This window comes from Poecilia mexicana, unplaced genomic scaffold, assembly GCF_051168715.1.
Source record: "Poecilia mexicana isolate PSO_F unplaced genomic scaffold, ASM5116871v1 scaffold_8, whole genome shotgun sequence".
Classification (NCBI taxonomy): Eukaryota; Metazoa; Chordata; class Actinopteri; order Cyprinodontiformes; family Poeciliidae; genus Poecilia; species Poecilia mexicana.
The window spans coordinates 23,948,198-23,971,338 of NW_028263377.1; the positions used below are offsets into that span (position 1 = coordinate 23,948,198).

General features: G+C 37.0%; 2 protein-coding genes across 2 annotated transcripts in view; both read left to right on the plus strand.

Moving 5' to 3' along the window:
* The window catches only part of setd1a (SET domain containing 1A, histone lysine methyltransferase), a 31,021-nt gene extending 28,438 nt beyond the window's left edge, over positions 1-2,583 (plus strand). Inside the window, exon 20 of the mRNA XM_088007739.1 lies at positions 341-2,583. Within this exon, the coding sequence (XP_087863865.1) occupies positions 341-514 (174 nt within the window). The 3' untranslated portion in view covers positions 515-2,583. The remainder of the gene's footprint in view (positions 1-340) is intronic.
* A 6,479-nt stretch (positions 2,584-9,062) lies between these two features.
* hsd3b7 (hydroxy-delta-5-steroid dehydrogenase, 3 beta- and steroid delta-isomerase) lies at positions 9,063-21,723 on the plus strand. The gene is made up of 6 exons (XM_014977079.2): positions 9,063-9,284; positions 11,520-11,675; positions 13,977-14,085; positions 17,075-17,174; positions 18,430-18,592; positions 19,867-21,723. The coding sequence occupies exons 1-6, from the start codon at positions 9,122-9,124 to the stop codon at positions 20,277-20,279; spliced, it is 1,104 nt and encodes a 367-aa protein (XP_014832565.2). The 5' UTR covers positions 9,063-9,121; the 3' UTR covers positions 20,280-21,723.
* Positions 21,724-23,141: the final 1,418 nt, after the last annotated feature.

A 23,141-nucleotide genomic window follows, 5' to 3' on the forward strand; every position in this document is an offset into this window, starting at 1 on the left:
TTTTGATCCTTAAAATACCAAAATTTCCACCTAAATTTATATTTGGTGTAATTTTTAAATATTAAATGATTGAAAATCTGAAGAGTTACCAAATACTTTTTACTTCTACTTGAGTATAATTTTTAGGTAATCCGTTACTGGTTTCACTGTTGGTGACTGTATGATTTTTTTTTATGACGTTGTTCTACAAACTTGATTGATTGGTTGATTAAATATAATTTTACGTATGCTACATTAGTCCTTTCATCCTAAAATGTTCTTCAGGCGATAAAAGTCTGACTTTGTAACTACCTTTATGTGACTCTGAAGGCCTAAACGTTTTGAAATCTTCCTTCCTCAGCCAAACTGCTACGCTAAGGTCATCACCATAGAGTCTCAGAAGAAGATTGTGATCTACTCCAAGCAGCCAATCGCCGTCAACGAGGAGATCACCTACGACTACAAATTCCCCCTGGAGGAGAACAAAATCCCCTGCCTGTGTGGGACGGAGAACTGCCGCGGAACGCTCAACTAGTGAAAAAAGCACTTCTTGTTTTTTTTCTTCTCGCCAGCAGCCAACCTTTACCTTTTTTCTTCTTCTTTCTTTTCTGTCAGAGTTCAGAGCCCCAGAAAGTAGGAAACTGTGTCGCACACATTTGCACTTTTCACCTCAATTGACGTTAATGCTCCTTCTGTTTCCCAACATCGGAGGAGTGGCAGTATTCAACAAGTCACCAAAACCTTTTTTTTTCTATTCCCACGCCAGCGTCCGTTTGATAAACAGTAACACAGGTCATTTCTGTCTGTGTCAGATCAGATTTTTTATACATATCATGGGATTTTTCTTTTTTTATAGATGTTTTTCCCCCCAGCATCCATACTCATCCCCACACAAACGCACAGGAATGCCAGAAAAATTCAGGGTTTTTAAAAATCGCTTGTCATGGGCGCACTTTTAAAATAATAATAATAAAACATCTTCTTTCCAGTAGGTTTTCAGTCATGCAGGATTTCTGAGTGCGATATTTGTTTTGTGGTTTTGTTTCCATCTCTTTAGAAAACCTTTGCTGTAATTAATAGTATTTTGTTGCGTTTGCAGAAAGTTTCTTATGATGAAATGATTTTTCCCCTCAGTGTTCAGCTGTTGTCTCCGTATCCCTCTTGGTTTTGATTTGCAACAACCTTCTGCCGCCTGAAAGTGTTAATATTTCTCCTTTTTAAGCTGCTACTGACGATCAGCACAACAGAACAGTTTTCTCCTTTCACGCTGATTTACCTGCTTTTAACTGCTCGTTATTTGCTGCATTTCTTCTGTATGAAAGGTTTGCAGATTCTCACTAAGAATATTTGCTTGAATAAAGCAATTGGAAATGTTATTTAGAGCTTGGATGTTCCCTGCAGGCCCTCCAAGAACAAAAACAAACAATCAACCGTTTCTTTCAGAGTTCCTACACAGAATTTGCTTTGACGACTTTCCAGAAAAAGACAATTTAACATGGAAATGTTAGATTTGTCCAGACATTTTATGCTACATTTAAACGATTTTGCCTTCATTTTTAATTTTTCACCCATCAGTGTTTAGATTTTTGAATGTTTGTACATTCAAAAATAACTAAAAATGGCCATTTCAGTAGATCTTAGACATTAGACACATTTATTGATTTTTTTTTTTTTTCGTGTTTGCATTTATTGTGAGACTCCAACCCATATTTGGCAAATTACAGATTTTTGAAATGTAGCATTTACACTGCAAGTTATGACAACTGTGTAGGAACCCTGGGCATTGCATATTTTCTTCTTCTTGCCTTTAAAAGCGCGTATATCAGTTTCTCTTGTGTTCCTGTTTTATTTCAACAAAAAAAAGTCTCTGTTGGAAGAAAAACGACTGAAGGATTTCAACATGTTTCCGTTGATAACTCAGATGTTTAGTTGCTTTATAAGGTTATCTTTAAAAGAAAATCCCCTGTTCCCCCAGAATTCACTTGTATTTATTTTATCTGAGTGTTTATCGCATGCCGAGCATCCCCCACCAAAATGTCCTCTCCTGACGCGGCGGACGGACATGCCGTGTTTTTTGCCGTGCACGTCGCTGTTTTTCTGCTGGATGAGTTTGTGTTGCACTGCAGACAGTCGGGCTCTCCCATGTTTACCCTGAGTTTTTGTTTTTTTTCTCCGGACCGTCCAAAGTTTAACTTTGATGTTGAAACTTTTAACCAGACTCCCTCTTTTTTTTTTTTTTTTTTTCTGTGTTCCCTCGCAACCTGAAAATTGTGTACTATAATGCTTGTTGCAATGAAAGCCTTTCCATACGAAACAAGACTTATTTACGACAGGATTAAACAGAAAAAAAAAAAGAAGTACATGTAAATATTGTAGAGATGTTTGTTTCTCGTAGAAACAAACTGATTCCAAGCTGTAAATATGTTGTTCCTTTTCCTCTCCATGAGGAAACGTGTACATACCTTTCATTCATTTATTTTTTATTGTTTTTTTTCCTCTTAATTTGATGATTTTAATATTATTTGCAATATTTCTCTTGTATTAATGCGTTGAACCCTTTATTAATGGTGCATTAAAAATATTTTTTAAATAAAAACAAGAAAATCTGTTTTTCTTTTCCTTTTAATGACTTTTCTCTCGTCCTGCAAGCTGTAACTCATCTGCAGATATTTTTTTAAATTATCTTTAACGGAAAGAGGAAGGGGAAAGATGGCCCGGTTCTCTCAGCAGATGTTGACCTCAGCTGGAAAATCCCTGCATCTGTTTCAAACGTGTTTCTGCCACTGCCTGACTTTGTGAACCTCACGTATTGTTTTCTTTTCACCAGACGGGAACAGAATCCTGACGTGGAAAGGGTGTGTCTGGGGGGGAAAAGGTATTAGCCATCATGTTTTCAGCTGCCAGGAATTATTCCTTTATTTAAACCAGTGTTTCTCAACCCTTTTGTGCCAGCGCCCCCCTAGCCCTTATCCAGGTCCCTCACTGCCCCCCACCAAAGGATTTGCAGGCTACTTTGCACTGACTATTATTTTATCATTAATATTACTGTCACTATTGTAGATGTTTTGATTTTTATGTTTGTTTCTGTATTTATCATCAAAAATAATTTCCCAGAGAACATAAAAGCCATGGGAATAGAAATTATTTTCACAGGCGTCTACGAAAAATTTAATGAACATTCAAGTTAAAATCAGTAGGCCTAACAGCAGCCAATCAGTGGAAAAATATTCTTATTTTGTGCCATTTTCTAGTTGTTAAATCTTCCACAAAATGACCAGATAAAAGATGAACAACATGCCAGTTTAAACTTTGAACTATGTGCAAACCGACTGAGCTCTGCAGCATTAAAACATGGATAGAACCGTAACTACATAAATCACAGCTCTTCTCTTCTGGTGGTGCAGCTCTGTGCTGCCTTCAGGAGAATGGGACATCAGAGCATCATCTATAAAACTTCACCCACATGGCATTTATTGTGCAAACCAGAGCTTTCAGTGGAAAAACAAAAGTTCCTTTTAATGCCATAGAAATATGAGACAGAAACATGAATTATATCTTTATATAAACCTGTCTATTGATTATAGATTAATAGTTTTACTGGACAGAAATTACAAAGAACAAATCTGGTTCTTAATCAAATCCTAATGAGTCAAATTGAAAGTGTCATGGAGTCGTCAGCCTCATGACATTAACACTGACATGAAAAATAATATTGAAGAAATAAATATATCAAATCTAATTAAAACATAAATAAGTGATCAGTTATTTACTGTTATGGTCTGTAAGATATATTTATTCTCAGTACTAGATGTGGTCTCAACAAACCCATGGCACTAAAACAATATTATTTTACCTTTTATCTGGAAATAGTGTCTGTTTATTCTTGCCATACTCTGTATTAATTATTGATTGAAATGTCTTGCCATACCAGTTTATTCATCTGTATTTACTTTAGTTTCTTAGTTTATTCTTGCATTTTGTTCTTCATTCATTTAATTTAGTTTCCTTTGATTAGTATTATCCTCTCTTGGTTTATTGCTATGTCCACATTAGTTTCTTTCCTGTTGCTATATATGATTTATTTTATCATGTATTGACCATCAGTAATCTTCACTCATCACCTGCTGCGCCGCCTAATCATCATGTTTCACATCATGTGTTGGTTTTTCTCTGTTTTTATGCCATAATTCACATCTAGTTCGTCGCTCCGTTTTATGTCCCGCTTCTCCTGTTTCAGAGTTTTGCGCAATGTGCGCGTCTTTTTTTTTTTTTTAACCCACTAAGGTGCAGGGCGGTCGGGAAGCGTATCGATGGGGAAAAGGCAGACTGACATAAACCTTTTAAAACAACGGAAACAATTTCTGCATTCTGATCATTGAAATTTAAAAGTGCTGTGTTGTTCCATCACCCCCGTTTCATACCGGACCACTTACAGCTCCGGTGTTAACGCTATAAAATGAACGCTCTCTGTCGTGGTAGCACTATGGAGAGATTTCTTTATTTGAATGGGTTCATTTTTCAGAGGGATACAAAGTGAGGTGATTTTAGCTACCAGTAGCAGGAGAACGGAGCTGCGCCAAGAAGCTAACAGAAGCTAACAAACACTGAATAGAAGAAGAAGAAGAAGAAGAAGAAGAAGAAGAAGAAGAGCTGCCATCGATACAGTTGGAGCCAAGCATGATTTAATGTTACACAATACAGTTTTACCAAGTTGCTCAAAGTCTAAACTGGCATTGTTGTGCATTTAAGGTGTAAAGTTTACCTTCGACCAAACGCCCCTTTCACGTTCGTATCCAATTACTATAAAGCTTTCTTCTCTTCTTCTCAGTTGACACAGTAAAACCACATACCTTTGAACTCTCCTTTCTGACTCCAAATTATCTGCTGATAGTCTGTGAAGGCCTTGACCGAGTTCAGCGTAAATTCAAGGACTCCACGTTAGCAAAGTACGGAAGAGGATTAGGGCCAAAAAAAAAAAAAATATTCAAATCGTATTCTGATTTTATTTTCATAATTCTGACTTTTTCTCAGAACTATGGCTTTAATCTGATTCTTTTTTTATTCCGTTTTTCTCAAAATTCCAACTTTTTTCTCAGCTTTTTTGTACATTTCTAATTTCTCAGATTTTTTTTCCAGAATTCTGCCTTTACACTGAGAATTCTCACTTTTTTCTCAGAATTTTTATCTTTTTCAAAATTCCAACTTAAATCTAACAATTCTGACATTTATCTCAAATTTCTAAATCTGTGTCAATCTATCAAAATCCAAGTGTTACGGCCCCTGGCCTCTTGAGGCTGTGCAGGCTCCCTGTTTGTCATGCAGGTTCAGCTGTGAAAGCACATCTCCCTGATTGGCTGCCTGAAGGCTGCAGGAAAGCAGCTACACCATTGGACCAGCAGAGGATTGTCAAGCCAATCAGACATTGATGAGGCCCACCTGTACCATATAAAAGGCTCCTGAGTCCATCCAGTGGGCCAGCTAGTTGGAAGAGGCTTTGTGAAGAAGTTTGTGTGTGTTGTTACAATTCTGTTCTCAGGGGGTTAGAGATGGGCTATGCTCCAAGACCAGTTCACAGAGTTTATATAAAATCAAAACTTGCCACAGGGTGTTTTCCTATTGCTGTATGCCCAGAGTTACCCATAGATGGGGTGGCTATGCTAATGGGGAACGACATTGCTGGAGGTTTAGTACTTCCAAGTCTGGGGGTTTTAGACAGTCCTTTAAATCAGACAACCCCAGACTCTTCAGACTCTGTTTCCATTTCTGATTCTGTGTTGTCTCCATTTTCTAGTGGGGGTGCTATGCAAACCGAAAGTAACTGCATTCCGTTGCTTCCAGATTTGGTGGAGCAGGAGGAGCCTGGTCCACTCTTGGAGAAAGCATCTGCCCCTATAGCTAGACATTTGTCCTCTGTTCCAGCTGATGAAACCTTGCAAAGATGTGACCAGAACGTGGTAAGTGCTGAACAAGCCAATAAAAAGAAACTAGGTGTCTTGAAGCGTCGATGGTTTTCATCATTTGCAGGAAGCTCAGATTGGAATAAAAGTAAGCAATCGTACCAACCCGACCTGCACCCAAACTTAATGGTGTTTGTGCTCGAGTTGCAGTGAGAACTCCACTAAAAGTGGATGAGCTTAATAATGCTGGTAGTCAAGGAAAAAATGATCCCATATCTTCTAGTCCTTCTCTTGCTCCTGTCAATGGTAACACTGTGGCCATAAATGATTATCCCAAACCTGAGCGGCATCTTCTTTGCCACACACCAGTACTGGCTGCACCTGATCTGACCCGACCTTTCAAACTGGAGGTGGATGCCTGTCGGGGCTGGACAGCTGCTGTGGCAGTTCTGAACCATTTTGTGCCCGTTTGTTCTGCTGAGTAGCTTGACTGCTTCAGATTGTTTTGTCAAGCTAAAAGCTTGTTTGGGAGGCTTGGTACTCCCTTTGTGTGTGTGTTTTTTTTTTTTTTTTTTTTTTTCTCTTCCCCTTTTGGGTTACTTTGAGTTTACGCTGAATTGACTTGTGTGGACATTTCGTAACTTTAATTTGCACCTGACATTCTTGAGTTTGTTAATCCCTCTTGTTTTGCATAAATTGGGGCTAAATTATATTGTTTTGTGAAACTTTCTTTTGCAATAAATCATTTTACATTCCACTCTGGACACATTTTATGTTACCGCCCCTGGACCCCTAGACCTTGGGGGCGTAACATAAATAAAAACTCAAATATTCTTAGGTGTATGTCAGTTATGTTGCTAGTATATAAAAATAATCACTTAAATGTTTCCTCCTGTTATAATATTTTTAGCTGTTCACTTTGCCCACACTGAAAGCCTGTCCCAAATTTGTTTGGTAGATTTGAGTTTTCAGATTAAACATTTTTAAATTTCTGATTTAAAAAAAAAAGTCAGAATTCTGAGATTAAAGTCAGGCTGTTTTTTTTTTTTTTTTAGTGGCACTAATCTTCTTCCATAGATTTTTCCCTCTAGTAAAATAAAGCTGAGCTGTATCCTCAGTAAAAGGAAACCAGGTGCACTGGGTATTACTTCAGCTGCAGTTTTTAGATGCCGACTCACGTTGAGCTTAAAAAAGAAACCTAAATCTGTCTGCCTTGATCCTGAAACAAGCAGCTCATTGACTGGAACAGCTGCTCCACCCAGCTACACATTTTAAAAACAGCATCACCTTTATTTTGTAGGTCATGATGAGATGAACTTTGTCATACTCTCTACTGGGAAGTTATGCAATTCATATAATCTTTAACTTTGTTAAAGGCACTCCTCGAAGTGCGCGTCTGTTTGTCTTTGGTCTTAATAACAGTGGTTACCGCTGCTACTGAGTCATACCTGCATAATCGTTTGTTGTGCTGCAAACACACAAACCTTACCAAGTATTTTTGTCCAGTTTCCAGTGCAAATATCTTAGTACACTTGAAATAAGACAAAATTACCTTATAAGTAACTTTTCAGATGAGTTTTTCTTAGGTCCATAATTCCTTAATATTTGTGAAAAAGTTAGTTCCACTGAGATTATTTCACTTATGGGGAAATTATAAGTGATAAGTGAAATAATCTCAGTGGAATAAAGTTTTAAAAAAGATAATAGAGGAATGATTATGATGTTGGTGTTTATTCTTCATCTGAGCTCAATTTGGTCATGAATTCATGTGTGGATCAGTTTGCATTTAGTTATTAGGGATAAGAAAGTGAGACTTATAAATCTAAACATTTTTACAAAAAAATAACATGTTTAGAAATTAACACTTTACAATAAAAAAGTTAATTCAGTCAAATCAAACGGATGTAATGTTGATCCTAGTAGTGCAGTCAGGTTCAGCTTATTTTTCAAAAAATTTATAGAATTGGATTAGTTTTGTTTTTTTTGTAGAGTCATTTCCATTTTTGGGCAGTTTGTCCCGTTTGTGAGGGATTTTTGTTCTAATATGTTTTTGCTTTTGGACAACTGTTGCAGCTCATACGATTTTAAAAATATCTAAAACACATTTCTTATGAAACCTAATTTCACTTTCAATAGAAACTTTTTTAAGAAAGTTAAAAAAAAACTTTACCAATGTGCTTCTTACCTTCACAGACTGAAATGATTGCCTTCCTGCTAGTTGTGCGGTTACGTGACTAGTGTGTTTTGGTTTCCTAGCAACAATGAATTTGCTTGTCTCCTTGAGGCATGTTGCAGTTCTCAACAGAAAGTTAATGACTTATTAACACCTGAGAATGAAGCATTCCCCGGTGTTCTAATATTAGAAAGGCTAAAAACAGAAGAAAGAAACTTGTCTGAATTTCCAATAAAAACTTCCAAAACAGAGGAATTTAAAACTTGTCAGTTGTTTTATAGATAAAATATCAGAATAGGAATTCATTTTAATGTCATTGTGCACAACAAAATTTAAAATGTCATAATCATTCCAGTTCTTAAAAAAATAATTTATGCTTGAAGCAGATATCTTGGTACAGCACCAAAAAATGTACTTAATAGTAGAAAAGTTCTTCGACATATTTTTACTCAAGTAAAAGTAAAAAGTAGCCATCCAAGAAATTACTCAAAAAGAGTAGAAAGTATTTGGTAAACAGTCTACTCAAAAACTGAGTAACTGGTCAAATTATCAGTCATCTAACATTTAAAAATTACATAAGCAGAGAGACCAAAATCTAAATTTAAGTGGAAATTTTGGTATTTCAAGAACCAAAATGACAATAATTCATGTAACAGAATATAAAAAGAAAAAAAAAATCATAATCGGTTTCTTTCAATAAAAACTTAAGAAACTATAACAATTTGAATTTTTGGTTAAAACATGTTTGTTTTTCATTCAGTTGGTAGAGGATCCAGAAATTTTACTCAAGAGCAGCGTTACTTCATAATAAAATTACTCAAGTAGAAGTAAAAATACCACTAAAAGTATTTATTTTTTTCTAAAGAGTTACTCAGGTAAATGTTACTACCCAACTCTAAAATGAATTTGAGAGAGAAACGGCGCTTTTTACGTCATATAGATGGATGTTCAGCACCGCTCGGTCCCGCCCAAAAAGGGGGCGGGGCTTGCATAAAGGCACCTCCGCCAGCGGTCAGCTGTTATTCGTGCAGAAGCGGTGAGCGCTCACAGAAAGCTCAGTCTCTCCTCCACCATGGAAGAAAACAAGAGGACGCTCGTCTATTTGATCACAGGAGGCTGCGGTTTCCTCGGCAAGCACCTGCTCGATGTTTTGCTAGAGAAAGAGGAGAAGCTGGCGGAGGTGCGGGTGTTTGACAAGCACATATATCCTGGGTTTCACGAACAGAGGAAGACGGGTAAGAGCAGGGACCTTTCTTTCTTTTCTTTCTGTCGCAGTAATCCTGTTTGAAACATGAGAGGTGCTTCGTTTTTAGTCTGCTGGCTTTTACAGTGATGTATAGTAACTGGATTGCGTTTTAATGATTTAAGCAGATTTGAAAATAAACATGTTTCTGTACATTCAAATATCAAAATGTTCAGTTGTTTGGTTTTCAGTTGAATATCCTCATTTTATTCAAAAGATACATTTATTGGTTTTTCTTGCGTGTAGAAGTTAAATTTGGCATAAATATCCCTCTGTTTTAAAAGGTGCACAGTGTTTTATTTTTCTGCAGCTTCAACTTCCTTCTTACATCATATGAGCATAGACAATATATAATTAATCTCTTATCTATGCTTGGTTTTCTGTCTGCTCGCATCATATGCTTCCTGATAACATGAATAGCCTCCCTGAGTAGCTGAATAAATGAGCCATTCCGTCTTTCTTTGGGTTTAATCAGTAATTATGAAATGTGACTGAAGCCTGTCATGCTTCCTGAGTGTAATTCAATAACAGATGACTGATCAGCAGTTTTACCTGCCGTCAGCCCTGTGCTGAGGCTGATGAAGGAAAAATGAAATGCTGGCTTGTATGTTCAGCGTTTTAAAACTGGTCTGAACTGGTAAAACATTTGCAACCGATTCTCTGAGCTGAGGTTCAAAAGTCCTTTTCCTTTCTGGCTGTTTTCTGCTTGTGTTGGATTATATCAGCAAGTCAAGGACGAGGCATGGGAGCAAAGATAAACCAGGAGTTCAAGACCTTTCTTAAAATGATAACGCACTTCTTCATTCCCAGACGAAATCTACAAGATGGACCAAAACACAATACGTCTTAAAATAAACTCCAAGGTTGCTTTTGTTTATTTGAACATTATTTTATTAACTTTTACACTATTAATTTGTTATTTTTACACAATATTTTACATGGGAAACTAAATTTGGAGGCAGTGTACCATCAATAATTCTCCCATGTGAAATGAACGGAACATGTAAAGCATTTCCAGTCAAAACCACAATATAGAAACAAAATCAATATAACAGTTTTTTTGTTTTTATTGCTTGAAAATGTTTGTTTATGTGAACATTGTCTTAACTTTTAAAGTATTTCACATGGGGAAGTGGAGTTCGGAGGCTATGTGTCTTTAATGATAATCAATACAAGAAGAATTTAATTTAATTTCCCTTTGGGATCAATTAAGTATCTTATAATTTGAATTTTGAATGAATAATCCTCGCATGTGAAAAGCATTTCCAGTCAAAAGAAAGAATAAGGCTTGCTGAAAATTACATAAGAGTTTTAGTTTTTATTGCTTCTTTTCTCTGATATTTTATCCGATTACGAATTCTTTACATTATTTGCACGTTTTTGTGACTTACACGTAAATAAATCTATTTTATTTAATGATTGTACATAATTACAAGGTAAAGTGAAACATATTTAAGTTCCATTTATAATCAACATTTGTGAAGTTGGAGGCGAGCGATCTTTTTGTGTAAAATACGTGAATTACGCAGTGAAAGCTTCTGTAATCGTAGCATGCGGCTGGTACTTTTTTACCTTTTGAATAACGGCTTTTTGTATCCTAGCAACACAAAACAGAAGACAAAACCGGATACGACGAAGCACTCTTCAAAATAAAACACTTCCTCTTCCCAAAATACATTATTTTCGGCTATCATCGGCTTTTATGTGAATTAAAAGCGAATGAAATTTAGCGTTAGCGTTTATTTCTGTGACGTGTTTGACTGGACATGTTGCGGATTTCGGATTTATTAGTGTCGAAATTAATCAGTTTAGCGGTTAGCGTTAGCCTCCGGAACCAGATTATGCTGCATAGAAGTCAGATTTTACGTCATTTATTTCAGTACAACTAAAAACAGCATTGCGCAATAATGAACCTGCATGTCAGGGTGAGTTCAGCTGATGGCCGTCATATCTCATTCACATTTCAAAAGAAAAGAGCGGCCAATGTGATAGAAGACATATTTCCTCTTGAGCTGATAAGGAAACAATTACTGGAAAATGTGCATTTGTAAGCAGGCAAAAATGGAAATTTTGTAACAAGGAAGTGAACACGTTTGTTGACAAACAGCCTTAATTATCCTTAGCATCCCACCTATGTCTTTTTCCATTATCTCCTGAAATTCTTTGGAAAACATTTTGTTTCCTTGCATGCAATAATGGGTGCATTTGCTTCCTGTTTCTTATGCAGATGAGGTGGAAGTGACTTTAATCCAAGGAGACATCACAGATTACAACAGCGTGTTGGAGGCCACCAAAGGGGTCGACGTTGTAATCCACTCTGCCAGCCTGGTGGATGTCTGGCACAAAATCCCAGCATCCCTCATCTACTCCGTCAACGTCACAGGTACGTCCCGGAGGTGGCGTGATCTGAGTGATAACGGGAAGAAAGGAAATGATTTCTGAGGAAATCCACACAGAGGTGTGGATTTCCTCAGAAATCCAAAGGTAGTGACATCCTTTACGGCATATCCGTGACGGGATCAAAACGGAAACTATCAGGAAGTTGGATCACATATTTTTCCAGTTAGTTCCCTAAGAACTGGAACATATCACTGGTTTAATGTTGGGATTTGTTTCTATACTGTAACCAGGTTCCAGGAAATGATTTTTCCATGTTTGCCATGTTTCAGAGGTAGATGGAGTACAAAAAATGGCACTAAAGTAAAAATAGAACTACTTTAATATATATTTACTCACACAGTGAAAGTAAAAAGTAACCATATGGGAAATCACCTTTGGTTAATTTTCCATGTTGAAAATTAACCAAAGGTGATTTGGTTAATTCAGGTAAGTTGAGTAAATTTACTTGAACAACTTTTTTTCCCAAAAAGTTCAAATAAATGTACGAGAGTAACAACTAGTTACTACCTGCCTCTGCTGATGCTTTTATTTTTCCTGCGCACCGTTTCTGAGGAAAAGCTCTTGCAGGTTCAGTTGTAGTGAAGTCCAATTTTAGCGCAACATCAAAGGAAGTTGTTAAAGAAAACATTCACAACATGCAACCGCACTCCATGACGATCAGGATTTTGAAACACTCCTCTGCGGTTCAATGACGTTTCTACTACTGAAGCTTTAACTGCTTGCTAGTAGCTTGGTGGTTTTTAATCTGGCAAATTACTTCTTAGGAAACCACAAACATTCTCTCTGTCCAAGCGCTTAAAAAAACAAACAAACAAAAAAATCCTCCCAGATGTTTTTTGGCAATAATTTAATATTTATTGGAGTCTGGATAATTCAAAAATTCTCTGTTTCTAGAAGTCGATGCTTCTAGAAACACACAGAATTTGTTTGTAGGAGAGTAATTGAAACTAGAAACAAAGGTTTTCTCTAAAATTGTGCAGCCTGTAGTTTCTGCTTTTGTTTTATTTTCAATAAATCCCACAGAGTGACTCATCTGTCTGTTTGTGCCCAACAATGCGGCACAAACACAGTATTTAGTATTATTGTCAGCCTTATCTTTGAAAACACATTTCTGGGAATATCTTTGTGTCTGTTGCACATAAATAGTCCACAAAAGTAGGATGGCTAAATTCAAACACGAGACGCCTCATTCATAAAGAAAGAAACTCAATTCTATTGTTTGGCTTTGGATTCAACAAAACGGACAAAACATGCTTTTGTTGTCTGTTGGCTGACTGGGCTTTATGAATCCCCCCTTTGCACAGCAGCAGCAGCAGCGCATAACACAACAGATTCATCCTGAGTTGACTAATTAGATGACTGATTCCCGCGTTCATGAGAACACAACGGTGAGGTTTGATTCTGTCTCAGTTTTGCTTTATTTCATTAAGCGAAGTGGCTCAACCTGGTTTCTCATTCAGTTCTGATTTTAAGGAATGACAAACACTCAGAGAATCCTTCCTGGTTCCCCAGAGCTCCTGCTTCTCGTTAACTCTTTCCTTCTAACCTGAGAGATAAAATGCCTCTCTGGTTTTCAGATTCAAAAGTCCTGGGTCGCAGTTAAATTCTTTGTCTTGGAGCTATAAAAACCACGTTGGCATCTTTTATTTTAGTGAGAAGGAAAATAAATATTTGATTTCAGCTTAACAATAAATAATATATATATAATACATTGGTTAGAATATCCAATAATTTCACTGAACTGCACAGGACTCTGTTGGAATCAACTCACTCACTCACTCTTTGGTTGCCTGGCAACCCGGTCATTCTTTGGTTACCTAGCAACGACCTGGTGAGTTGGCAGCAGTGGATCTGGTTGTGGAGCATAAAATAAGCTTGTTTCTTTTAAAATCAACTCTGCTATACTTTAATCTCGTCATCTACTTCCAAAGAAAATTTAAAATGTAACAGAGGAACCCGAGTCCAATGTTGCAAAATATCAGATAAGTAATAATAAATCTACTGTTTTCAATGCCACAATAAGAGGTTTCCTGTTTCCTGTCGTCATTTTTCGTGTTTCTTTCCAACGGCTGTCCGACTTCGATAATGGAGTCCAGATTTAGTTTTAGCACAAAGGAGGGGGAAAAGGCCTCCAGTCAGCATGTGGATCCCAGACCGCGTTTTAATCTGCTTTTAGCTTCTCATCTGGGAAGAACAGAGACACTCATTTGTTTCAGTAAGGCTTTATTTAATGTTGAGTGAAAGTTAAATGTTCTTTCTAAGTTTGGCTGATTTTTGCCGTCAGGAACGGAGAACGTGATCCGAGCGTGTGTGGAATGTGGCGTCGAGCGCCTCGTCTACACCAGCAGCATGGAAGTGATTGGACCCAACGTGAAGGGCGATCATTTCAAGAGGTAAACGTCATTCCTCATCATTAACAACTGAAACAGTCCTCCTTTGATGTTCCCTCTGTCTCTCTTCTTTCTGCCATGTGTTTTCCACATGGCGTTAATCCAGATGTTGTCCGGTCGCCTTCCTGTTTTTCTGGGAAAATAAAACAATAATAATGTAAATCATGAGGGAAGGACAGGATATGATTAAGACTGGGTGGCTTCAAAACGATCATAACTCAAAGTATGAAAGATGTTCATCAGAAAGGCTGCAAACTTCATTTAGGGGTGTCCAAAGTGTGGCAGGGGGGCCATTTGTGGTCCTCAGAATGCATTTGTGGGGCCGCTGACTACAGTTCAAGACTGGTGTAAATTTTACCAGGCATTTCACAAGTTATAGATTAATATTTCACTTTCAGAGAAAGTGTTGCAAAACTAGAGGCCTGAGGGCCAAATCTGGCCCGCCTGCTCCTGTCACAATAACCAATAAATCAGTTTTTTACATGATGAATTAAAATGACCTCATTTTCTATTTGCATGATTTATAGTTTTTCTCTTTCTACCAAAAACAAGACAATAGAAGTCTTCATTCTTTTCACAACAAACCCTTTTTTTTCACTTTGTAATTCATTTTATTTATTGTTTTGTTTATTTATTTTGGACATTTAAAATATCTTCCCTTTAAGAACATTAATAATCTTGGTGAAACCCAAAATAACCTTGGAGAGTTAACCCAAAAGTTGTCTTCAAAATGAAAAATACTTTAATCCCAAAAAGAAATTAAATATAAGAAATTATAAGCCTTTTTTAAATTTTAATAAGACAAAAGTGAAGATATTTTGGATCTTTCATGAATTTCAGATTGATTTTCTGCAGAAGTCACACCAACTAATTTCTATACCTAAAATCCTCCATGTGTAGTTTATTGTTTTAGTTTGAAAATCACGTATTTTTCACCCACTAGAACTTTCTACTTTACAATTTTGATGCCAAAAATATCTTTTTAGGGGAGACATGAAAGCAGCAGTCTGCAGTCTGTGATGTTGTGCATGATTGGCATTTAGCGTTGCTGTACAGACGCCGTCTGGGGCTTACACTGGAAACATTCGTCACCCGTCATCAAGTCTTCATGCAACAACAGTCACATCTCTGCGTTAGTTATTATTATAAACATTCCCGTCAATTACCAGCTTCGGTTTATTTCCAGCTGCACTGGATGCCTTTGATTTTTGTTTTGACTTCACATTTGGAGGGTGAATGTTTAGTCCTGGGGTTGGTGTGACTAAATGACATGCCGTCTGCACACGTCGCCATTATTTTAGGAAGAGACGTCCTGCACCGTGATTCGCCGACCACAACCAACATGCATGCAAACAGGTCTGAGTTTCTGCGACGTCAAACCTTGTGATTAGTTTCCATCCTGCTGATTCTGGAATGAAAAACAATGTGATGAGGTTGACTTGAAGAAGAGGGAACTTCAGGTCTGTGTCATGTAAATATAGCTGCAAAATCTGACTCATGTTTTTATTTTTAGTGCATTTTCAAAATGTGTTCTCCTAAAAAAAAGAAAAAGAAAAAAAAATCTTGCGAGTGTTTGGCTGTACTTCCTGTAAAGTTGCTATTTTAAAATGTTTAAAAACTCCTAGATATAGCAAATTGAAACTACTGACAGGCCACAAAATGTATCAAGATAAAAATTCAAAAATTAGTTTGATTCTTTTATTTATTTATTTTTGTTTTAACTGCTCAACAATAAACAAAAATGTTAACAAAATCTGCATATCAGTAAAGATCCATAAGATGAAACTCAACTTCCAAAGTTTTTAGCTTCATTGGTCGTTTTCTGTTTTGTTTTGCAAATTTTTTACTATTGTTGACGTCTGGTAAGGGGCCCAACAAAATCATTTCAAGAGCCACAAATGGCCCTCGAGCCACACTTTGGACACAGCTGGCTTGAAATCATGAACCAAATTTGTATATCTATCAAAGACGACCTTAGTAAATAAATGAAAAATAATAATAATTTTTGACCCCTGAACTTGACAATGTATCTTAGAAAACTGGAAATAAGTCCAAACTTTGACTAGGCCGCTCTCAAAACCGTAGTTTAGCTCCTTTTTTTATTTGAGCCTTTCAATTGAATCCAGCATTCTGTCATGGCTCGAAACGGCATTTTATCTTCCAGCAGTCAATTAAAAACTTAATCTTTCTGTGTTTAACTTTTAGCCTGAAACATTTCCAGCAACAAAAGTCAACAGAAATCATTAAGATCTAAAGAAAACAAGAGTCTTAGAGACACAGAAGCTTTGTTTTTTCTAAGTTCAGATAAGTAATAATTAATCTACTGAAGTAATAACCTAAGTTTTAAGTTATTACTTTTCTCCGTTGCGGTCTTTGAGGTGAGTTAACGTCTGGATCAGACAGGCTTCTTGTTTTTCCTCCCTGGTATGTTGATATTTAAGAAAGCTTGGCTGCGTTTGGCTGCAGCAGGTGAGGTCATGACGTTAATGGTGATAGATTGCAGTCGCAAGATAAAACTCAGTCAGAATATTTATAAAAAGAGGTGGATTACTTCATTCGAAACATGCTGCAGCAAACCTCTCCGCCTCGCAACCCGGCAGCATCACATCAGAATTATTCAGCTTTTCCCCTGACGGTTGCAACATGAAGTCAGGGGGAAACAACGAGGCTTTGTTCGCCCTGAAAGAGACGTGCGCTGATTCAGGAACGCAAACTCAGAGCAGGTCATAGGGTTGCACAGAAACTCAGGATGGATGTTCTGAAAATTTTCATCAATCCGTGCAAACTTTCGTTTTGACTCGCAGCTACTGAGGAATTTGCTTGAAATGCATTTTTCTCATTCAGGCCAAGGGTCAAAGGAACTTTATCTGCTCATCCGACATGTTTCCATGAATATACGTGCAGAGAAAACTCCCAGCAGCACTCGACTGATAATTTACATTAAAAGGAGATGATTTTCAGAGTTTTAAATGTGGCTTTTTTTTCTTTGCAGAGGAAATGAAGACACAAAATATGAAGTGAAGCACACCATGGCGTATCCCAAGAGTAAAGCAAAGGCGGAGAATATTGTCCTGAGAGCGAACGGCAATCAGGTAAGACTTTGTTTTCAGAGCTGGACGGTAACTGGTTACATTTACCTGAGTAACTTTTTGGTAACAAATCTACTTTTAGGGGTATTTGTACTTTTACTTGACCAAGATTTGTGAATTATTGACCCACTGCGAGCAACTTCACTAAATGAAGAATAAACATGTTTTAGAGAAAAACTTTGCCAAAGACACATCTGCAGTTTCTGAAAAGTTTCATTAGTTTTATAAAATCACCAGACGCACACACTTTTGTTAAAGCTTCATAAGTTTTAAGTTGAAAGAAATCGATTTGGAAAAATGTTTCTTTTGCCTGATTTTGTAATCATGTTATTTATCTGAAATATTTTCACTTTTGATATTTCAAAATACAAAAATTTCCACAAGTTTTATATTTTGACGAGTTACTCTGAGCTTGAGTAATGGCTACCTTTTAGCTTTGAGTAAAAATATGTTGAAGTAGTGCTGCTCTTACTTGGGTGTAACTTTTTAGGCTCTGCTTGTTATTTGAAGAGCTTCTTTCTGCCCTCCCTGCAGGGAGAGTGCATGAAAAGGCACATTTGAGCTGTTGACGTCGTGTTTATTCACTGTAATGTAATTATTTGAGATCTTTTCTCCAAATCCCTGCAAAGTTGTTGAAGTAAAGTTAGCTTAAAACTAAAACACAGTAACAACTGTGGTTTACTTAATCACTGTGGAAGGCCTGGTTGGGTTTCAGCTTGGAGAAATCCTCATAGAGGGGTTTTCCTTGAGCAACATCTTTGCCACAGAATGCTCCTCCACCTCCCTTGTTGCCTCACTGGGGTGTTATTCTGCTTTATGCAATCCAAACCCATATGACCCATTTAGGAATGTTTGTTTTTCTTTTTGGAGGTTAAAGGGATCACAGTTTTCTAACAGAGGTTTGAACAACCAAGAATCAGCGCACAGCTTCAGTTGTTACAGCTAGAAACTCGATCAGGCATGAAATCTGGGTATAGTGATGAGCTCAGACATGAACCTTCACATAAAGACGGTTACAAAGTTGGCCTCCTATCACCTTAAGAACATTTCCAGGATTAAAGGACTCACCAAGATCTAGAAAAACGCATAAATGCACATATTTGACGTGTATTGATGATTTTAACGCCGGCAATTAAAATGTAATGTCTGTTACTTGTTTTTAGTTCTTGTCTATATGATGCTTTTATGTTCTCACAATGTAAAGCACTTTGTTGAAATGTGCAATATGAATGAACTTGTTTGTTTGCGTTCTGCGCAGGTAAAGGGTGGGAAGCGTTTGTACACCTGTTCGCTGAGACCGACGGGGATCTACGGCGAAGGCCACCAGCTGATGAGAGACTTCTACAACCTGGCTGTGGAAAGGGGAGGCCTGGTCATCGGGGGCGTCCCAGATCACATCGAGCACGGCCGAGTCTACGCAGGTAGAAACCTCCATGTCCAAAAACTACAATCTACTTTCTCTTCAGAAGAGTGGCTTGCTTTTGGTTTTCTTTTTCTTTTAAACCGGTTCAGTGCATTTCAAAGTACAGCAACTTGCATTCAGGGCAAAACTAGAAGCAGAAGTAAATGTAGCACCGGCACTTCCTCTGCATTTCTCAGAAGGTTGTTAAGATGTTTGCACTTGATAATATTTTCATCAAGCTCAAGACTCGTAAGCAGCTGTTAGAAACGGATGTGTAAGGCATAGCTCGACGTGAAGAAGAGCAACTGTAGAAATATTTCACATCGTTCTGTGTTTTATACATAAATGATCGACTAACGACTAAACGCTAAGTGGCCTTTTTTTTTAATCTGTAGTTTTTTTCTTGTATCAGGAGAACTAACATTATTTCCATAACACAAATATTAATAAAATAAATAATAATAAAAGATTAAACTACAACAACCTAAACACTAATACGTTGTCTTAGTCAATCGATTGGAACAAATTTTAATCTAATAAACAATTAATTGACAATTTATTGTTTGCATCCATAGTTTGTTCTACGACACACTGGGACAATTGTACATAGATTAATAAAACTAAAAAGGAGAAGTAAGTTTCTGCCAAAATAATCAGAAATTTTGAAATTGTCAGAACTTTTCTAGAAAAAATTTGGAAATTTCAGAGTTTGAAAAATGTAAAATTAGCTGCAGAAAAACTGAGAAATTTTGATGTTAATGTCAGAAATTTTCAAAAGCTGAAAATTCTTGACTTTTGAAATTTGGTTTTTTCTAGAAAAATTTTGATGTTAAACTCAAAATGTGTTTATTTTATTTTATTTTATTTTGTTTTGTGGAGGAAATTTACTCCTCCTTTTATTCTATGGGCAGCTTGAGCTCCCTTATGAAGAAAAATAGGGTTAATATTTACATCTCTCACTGTGCAAACGTGGCAGAGAAAGACTTGCAGCTGTAATTGTAGTGAAATTTGTTCCTAAAGTGTAGTGATTCAGCTGATTGCAAACAACCCCGGAATTAACTGTTCAAAGAGAGCAACAAATCCAGGGTGGAGATTTTTCATGCTTTTTTCATTACTCAGTTTCAGAGTTAGTCAGGATGACCTTCCACACACGCCTACTTCTTGTATCTGAAATGTTTATTTTGATGTTTGGATCCCATCAACCCTGTAGTTTTTGGTGAAATGTCACATTTCTCATGTGACTGACTACTGGAGAGAGCAGGTTGGTATTTACCCCTTTGTTTGTGTTGCTAGGTAACGTCGCCTGGATGCATGTACTCGCAGCTCGAGCCCTGAAGATGAATCCTGAGAAAGTTGGCGGCGAAGCTTTCTTCTGCTACGACGAGTCGCCCTACAAAAGCTACGAGGACTTCAACATGGAGTTGCTGTCCGAGTTCAACTTCCGTAAAGTCTGCATGCCGGGCATCGTCCTCTGTTTCCTGGCCATCCTGAACGACTTTCTGCGCTGGATACTGAGCCCGTTCTACAACTACACGCCGCTGCTGAACCGATACACGCTGGCGGTGGCCAGCACCACCTTCACGGTGCAAACGGACAAAGCACAGAGGTATTTCCAGTACCAGCCCCTTTACGACTGGAGTCAGTGTCTAGCGCGAACGCAGTCGTGGATCAGAACGTTCCCAGCAGACAAGCAAAAGGACAGCTAGCTTCACCTCAGCCACTACAAAGTCTTTTCACACGCTGCTACGTAAAGGAGCGGGATCCAGATCCAGAAGGACTTGTGTTTCTTGAAACACCCTGACCTGCGAAAACCTGCAGGTACATGCAGACGCTGATGAAGAGTGAAAATAAAATGTTAAATCACATCTTAATCACAAGAATACACCATTTCTGGCTTCTTCAGTAGTGTGGTGGTCTATAATTAATATTTTATATGAAAGATTTCTTTCCAACGGACTGCAAAAGATTAAGTCATTTTGGTCTAACTTCTTGTGTAAACATCTTAGTTTTGTCTTATTTCAAGTGTGCTAACTTACAAGTAAGTTATAGGAGTTTATTTTAATGATATGCCAATAGTTTGGGCAAAAAAATCACCACCTCTTTCTTTCCAAAAGACGTTTTGGGCAAGAAAAAAAACCCATTTTGGGGAAAGAATGACTTTAGGAAGGTGGAAACAAAGATACAGGAAAACCAGGAAAACATTTTGCTCCACTGTCAAATTGTTTCACTCAGAGCTGGTACTGTTTTCATCCACATTAAGCTTGTTTTCAGTCAATAATTCCTTAATATTGATGAAAAAGTTCTAGTTCCATTGTGCCGTTACCTAGCAACGCCAGGCAAGCCCAGCCCGTTGCCTAGCAACCCAGTTTTAGTTCCACAAATAACATGGGGAAATGTCTTGTTAATAAGTTAAATAATTTCCCAGTTGAACTAGTACTTTATTAAAATTAATATTTACGAATTATTGACCTAAAACAAGCTCCTATTTTTTGCTGAATAGCTACTTATAAGTTAGTTTTGTATTATTTCAAGTATAGTAAGATGTTTGCACTAGAAAATAGACAATAAATCCTTGGTAAGGTTTTGTGTTTTGCAGTGAACAACCACTGAACAAAAATGTAGCACCTCTGACTGAAATATTGAGCTCTTATGTTAATTTCTGTGTTTCATTCCTGTCTGTCATTCAGTAACAGTGTCATCATTGCCTTACAAACATACAGGACTGTATGTTTGAGCTTTTCCCTTTAAAAATGCAGTTTTATAACCACAATAATGCAGTTTAGTGATGTAATTATTACCTGATTCTTTACTCGTTTTAAAGGCGCTATGAAACGCTCATTGGTGTCGTTAAAAAGAAAGGCTGGTGCTGTCTGAAAGTCGGACTGGATGGTGTAAACTTGTTGACTGCTGCATTTCAAAAGCAAATGCAATACACTTTATGGTAAGCTATAAAATCAGAAGCATTCAAAATGACTTTTCTTTTTGGTCGCCTTCATTCTGAGTTTATATGTTATGACCAAAAGGAAAAACAAACCTTGTTTACTTTGTGTGTATTAAATATGTTTTATTTAACGTCATATTCAATTTTGTTTTTGTTTTTAGTAATCTTTTTATAATTATAAATAAAGAGTAATTTATTCTTCATGTGCACCACTGTATTTTTTTTTCCAACTTTATGGACATCATTCATGGGTGGCTTTTGGTTTCGTTGCCACTTGGAAACAATGTTTTATTTGTCCAATTCTTTGTTTTTCATTTGTTTCTATATTCCACATGTTTCCTTTCCACCCAGTAACAATGTTGTCTTCATTTCCTTGTTACTCTGGAAACAAGGCAGCGTATTTACGTAATTTGCTTATGCATTGGGCCAACTCCCATTTTAGTCTTGTAGAAACTTGCCACAAGATCCAGCTGGATTACATTTTACCAGTTTGACGAAGCCAAAGTGAAAGGGAGTTCCTGGGCAGAGAAATGATCATAATGTTTGCAGGGAGTCCCCCTGTTTCTGAGGATTTCCATAGCAACTGTAACTACAACAGAAAAGTGAGACAGTGGATCGATGGAAATAAATATTCACGTTCTGTCTGGAGACTTAAAATATGATTTCAGGGACGTGTTTTCCTTTTAAGAATACATAAGAACATAATTTCTTCATTTAATCCATAAATAAAGGTCAGGATCCATAAGTGATATGTGAAACACTATCAGGACCGCTGCAAAAATTCAGTTTAAAATGATCTTAATTGATTCCTCCAAAGATGTGACTAAACGGCTTGGAAAATTAACAATAAGTGGCAAAATATTCCCCTATTAAGATGACTTACTAGCAATGTTTTCATTTCTGGATATGAAGCCAAAGAAATCCATGTTTGAAACTTTGAATGTAAATCATCCAATAATGTTTAAGTAAATATGTGTCCATAAAGGTGAGAATATGACAAATACTAACTTAGTTTTGGTAAATTCGTGAGAAAGTCTGGAGATAATGAGACCTCCGAACCCAGTTCAGTTTATTTAAATTGCACCAAATGTCTAAAACAAATACAGAAAATGTATTTATACCGGCACCATGAATACATGATCCAGTCATGTTGACTTTTAATGAAATACAGTCCCATCTGATCCTTGATTTTTAAGAGTTTGAGTGAGTTTATATTGCCTTTTAGTCAAAGTTAGGAATCCCAGTCAGCTTAATGAGTCATTGATTGATGAGGATGTGGTGGCAGTGGAGAGAAACCTCAAGCACATCCAGGCTTAGTGTGAGGGAATAACTGAATAATTGCAACGACCACCAACGATGGCTTTGAGAAAACAATATGAACATAGAACAAAAAAAGCATCTGCACTTAAAAGAGTAAAAAAATAAATAAAAAAGCAGGTCTTGAATCTATAAAAATAAGACATATTGGTTGATGTTGATTGAGTTGCCATTGCAACAGCTTTTAACTGACTCGGCAAAAACGCTTTTGTGCTCCACCAAGGTTCGGGCTTCACTGGCCTCTTAAAGTTTTATTTTGCTGGTCAGAGGCTGGAAAGTTTGGTAACCAGGCATTTTGATTGATTGAGCA

Coding starts and splice junctions, on each gene's coding strand:
- hsd3b7 (XM_014977079.2), top strand. CDS start 9,122: ATGGAAGAAAACAAGAGGACGCTCGTCTATTTGATCACAGGAGGCTGC. Junction 11,676..13,976: donor CTACTCCGTCAACGTCACAG/GTACGTCCCGGA, acceptor TTTTGCCGTCAG/GAACGGAGAACGTGATCCGA. Junction 14,086..17,074: donor AAGGGCGATCATTTCAAGAG/GTAAACGTCATT, acceptor TTTTCTTTGCAG/AGGAAATGAAGACACAAAAT.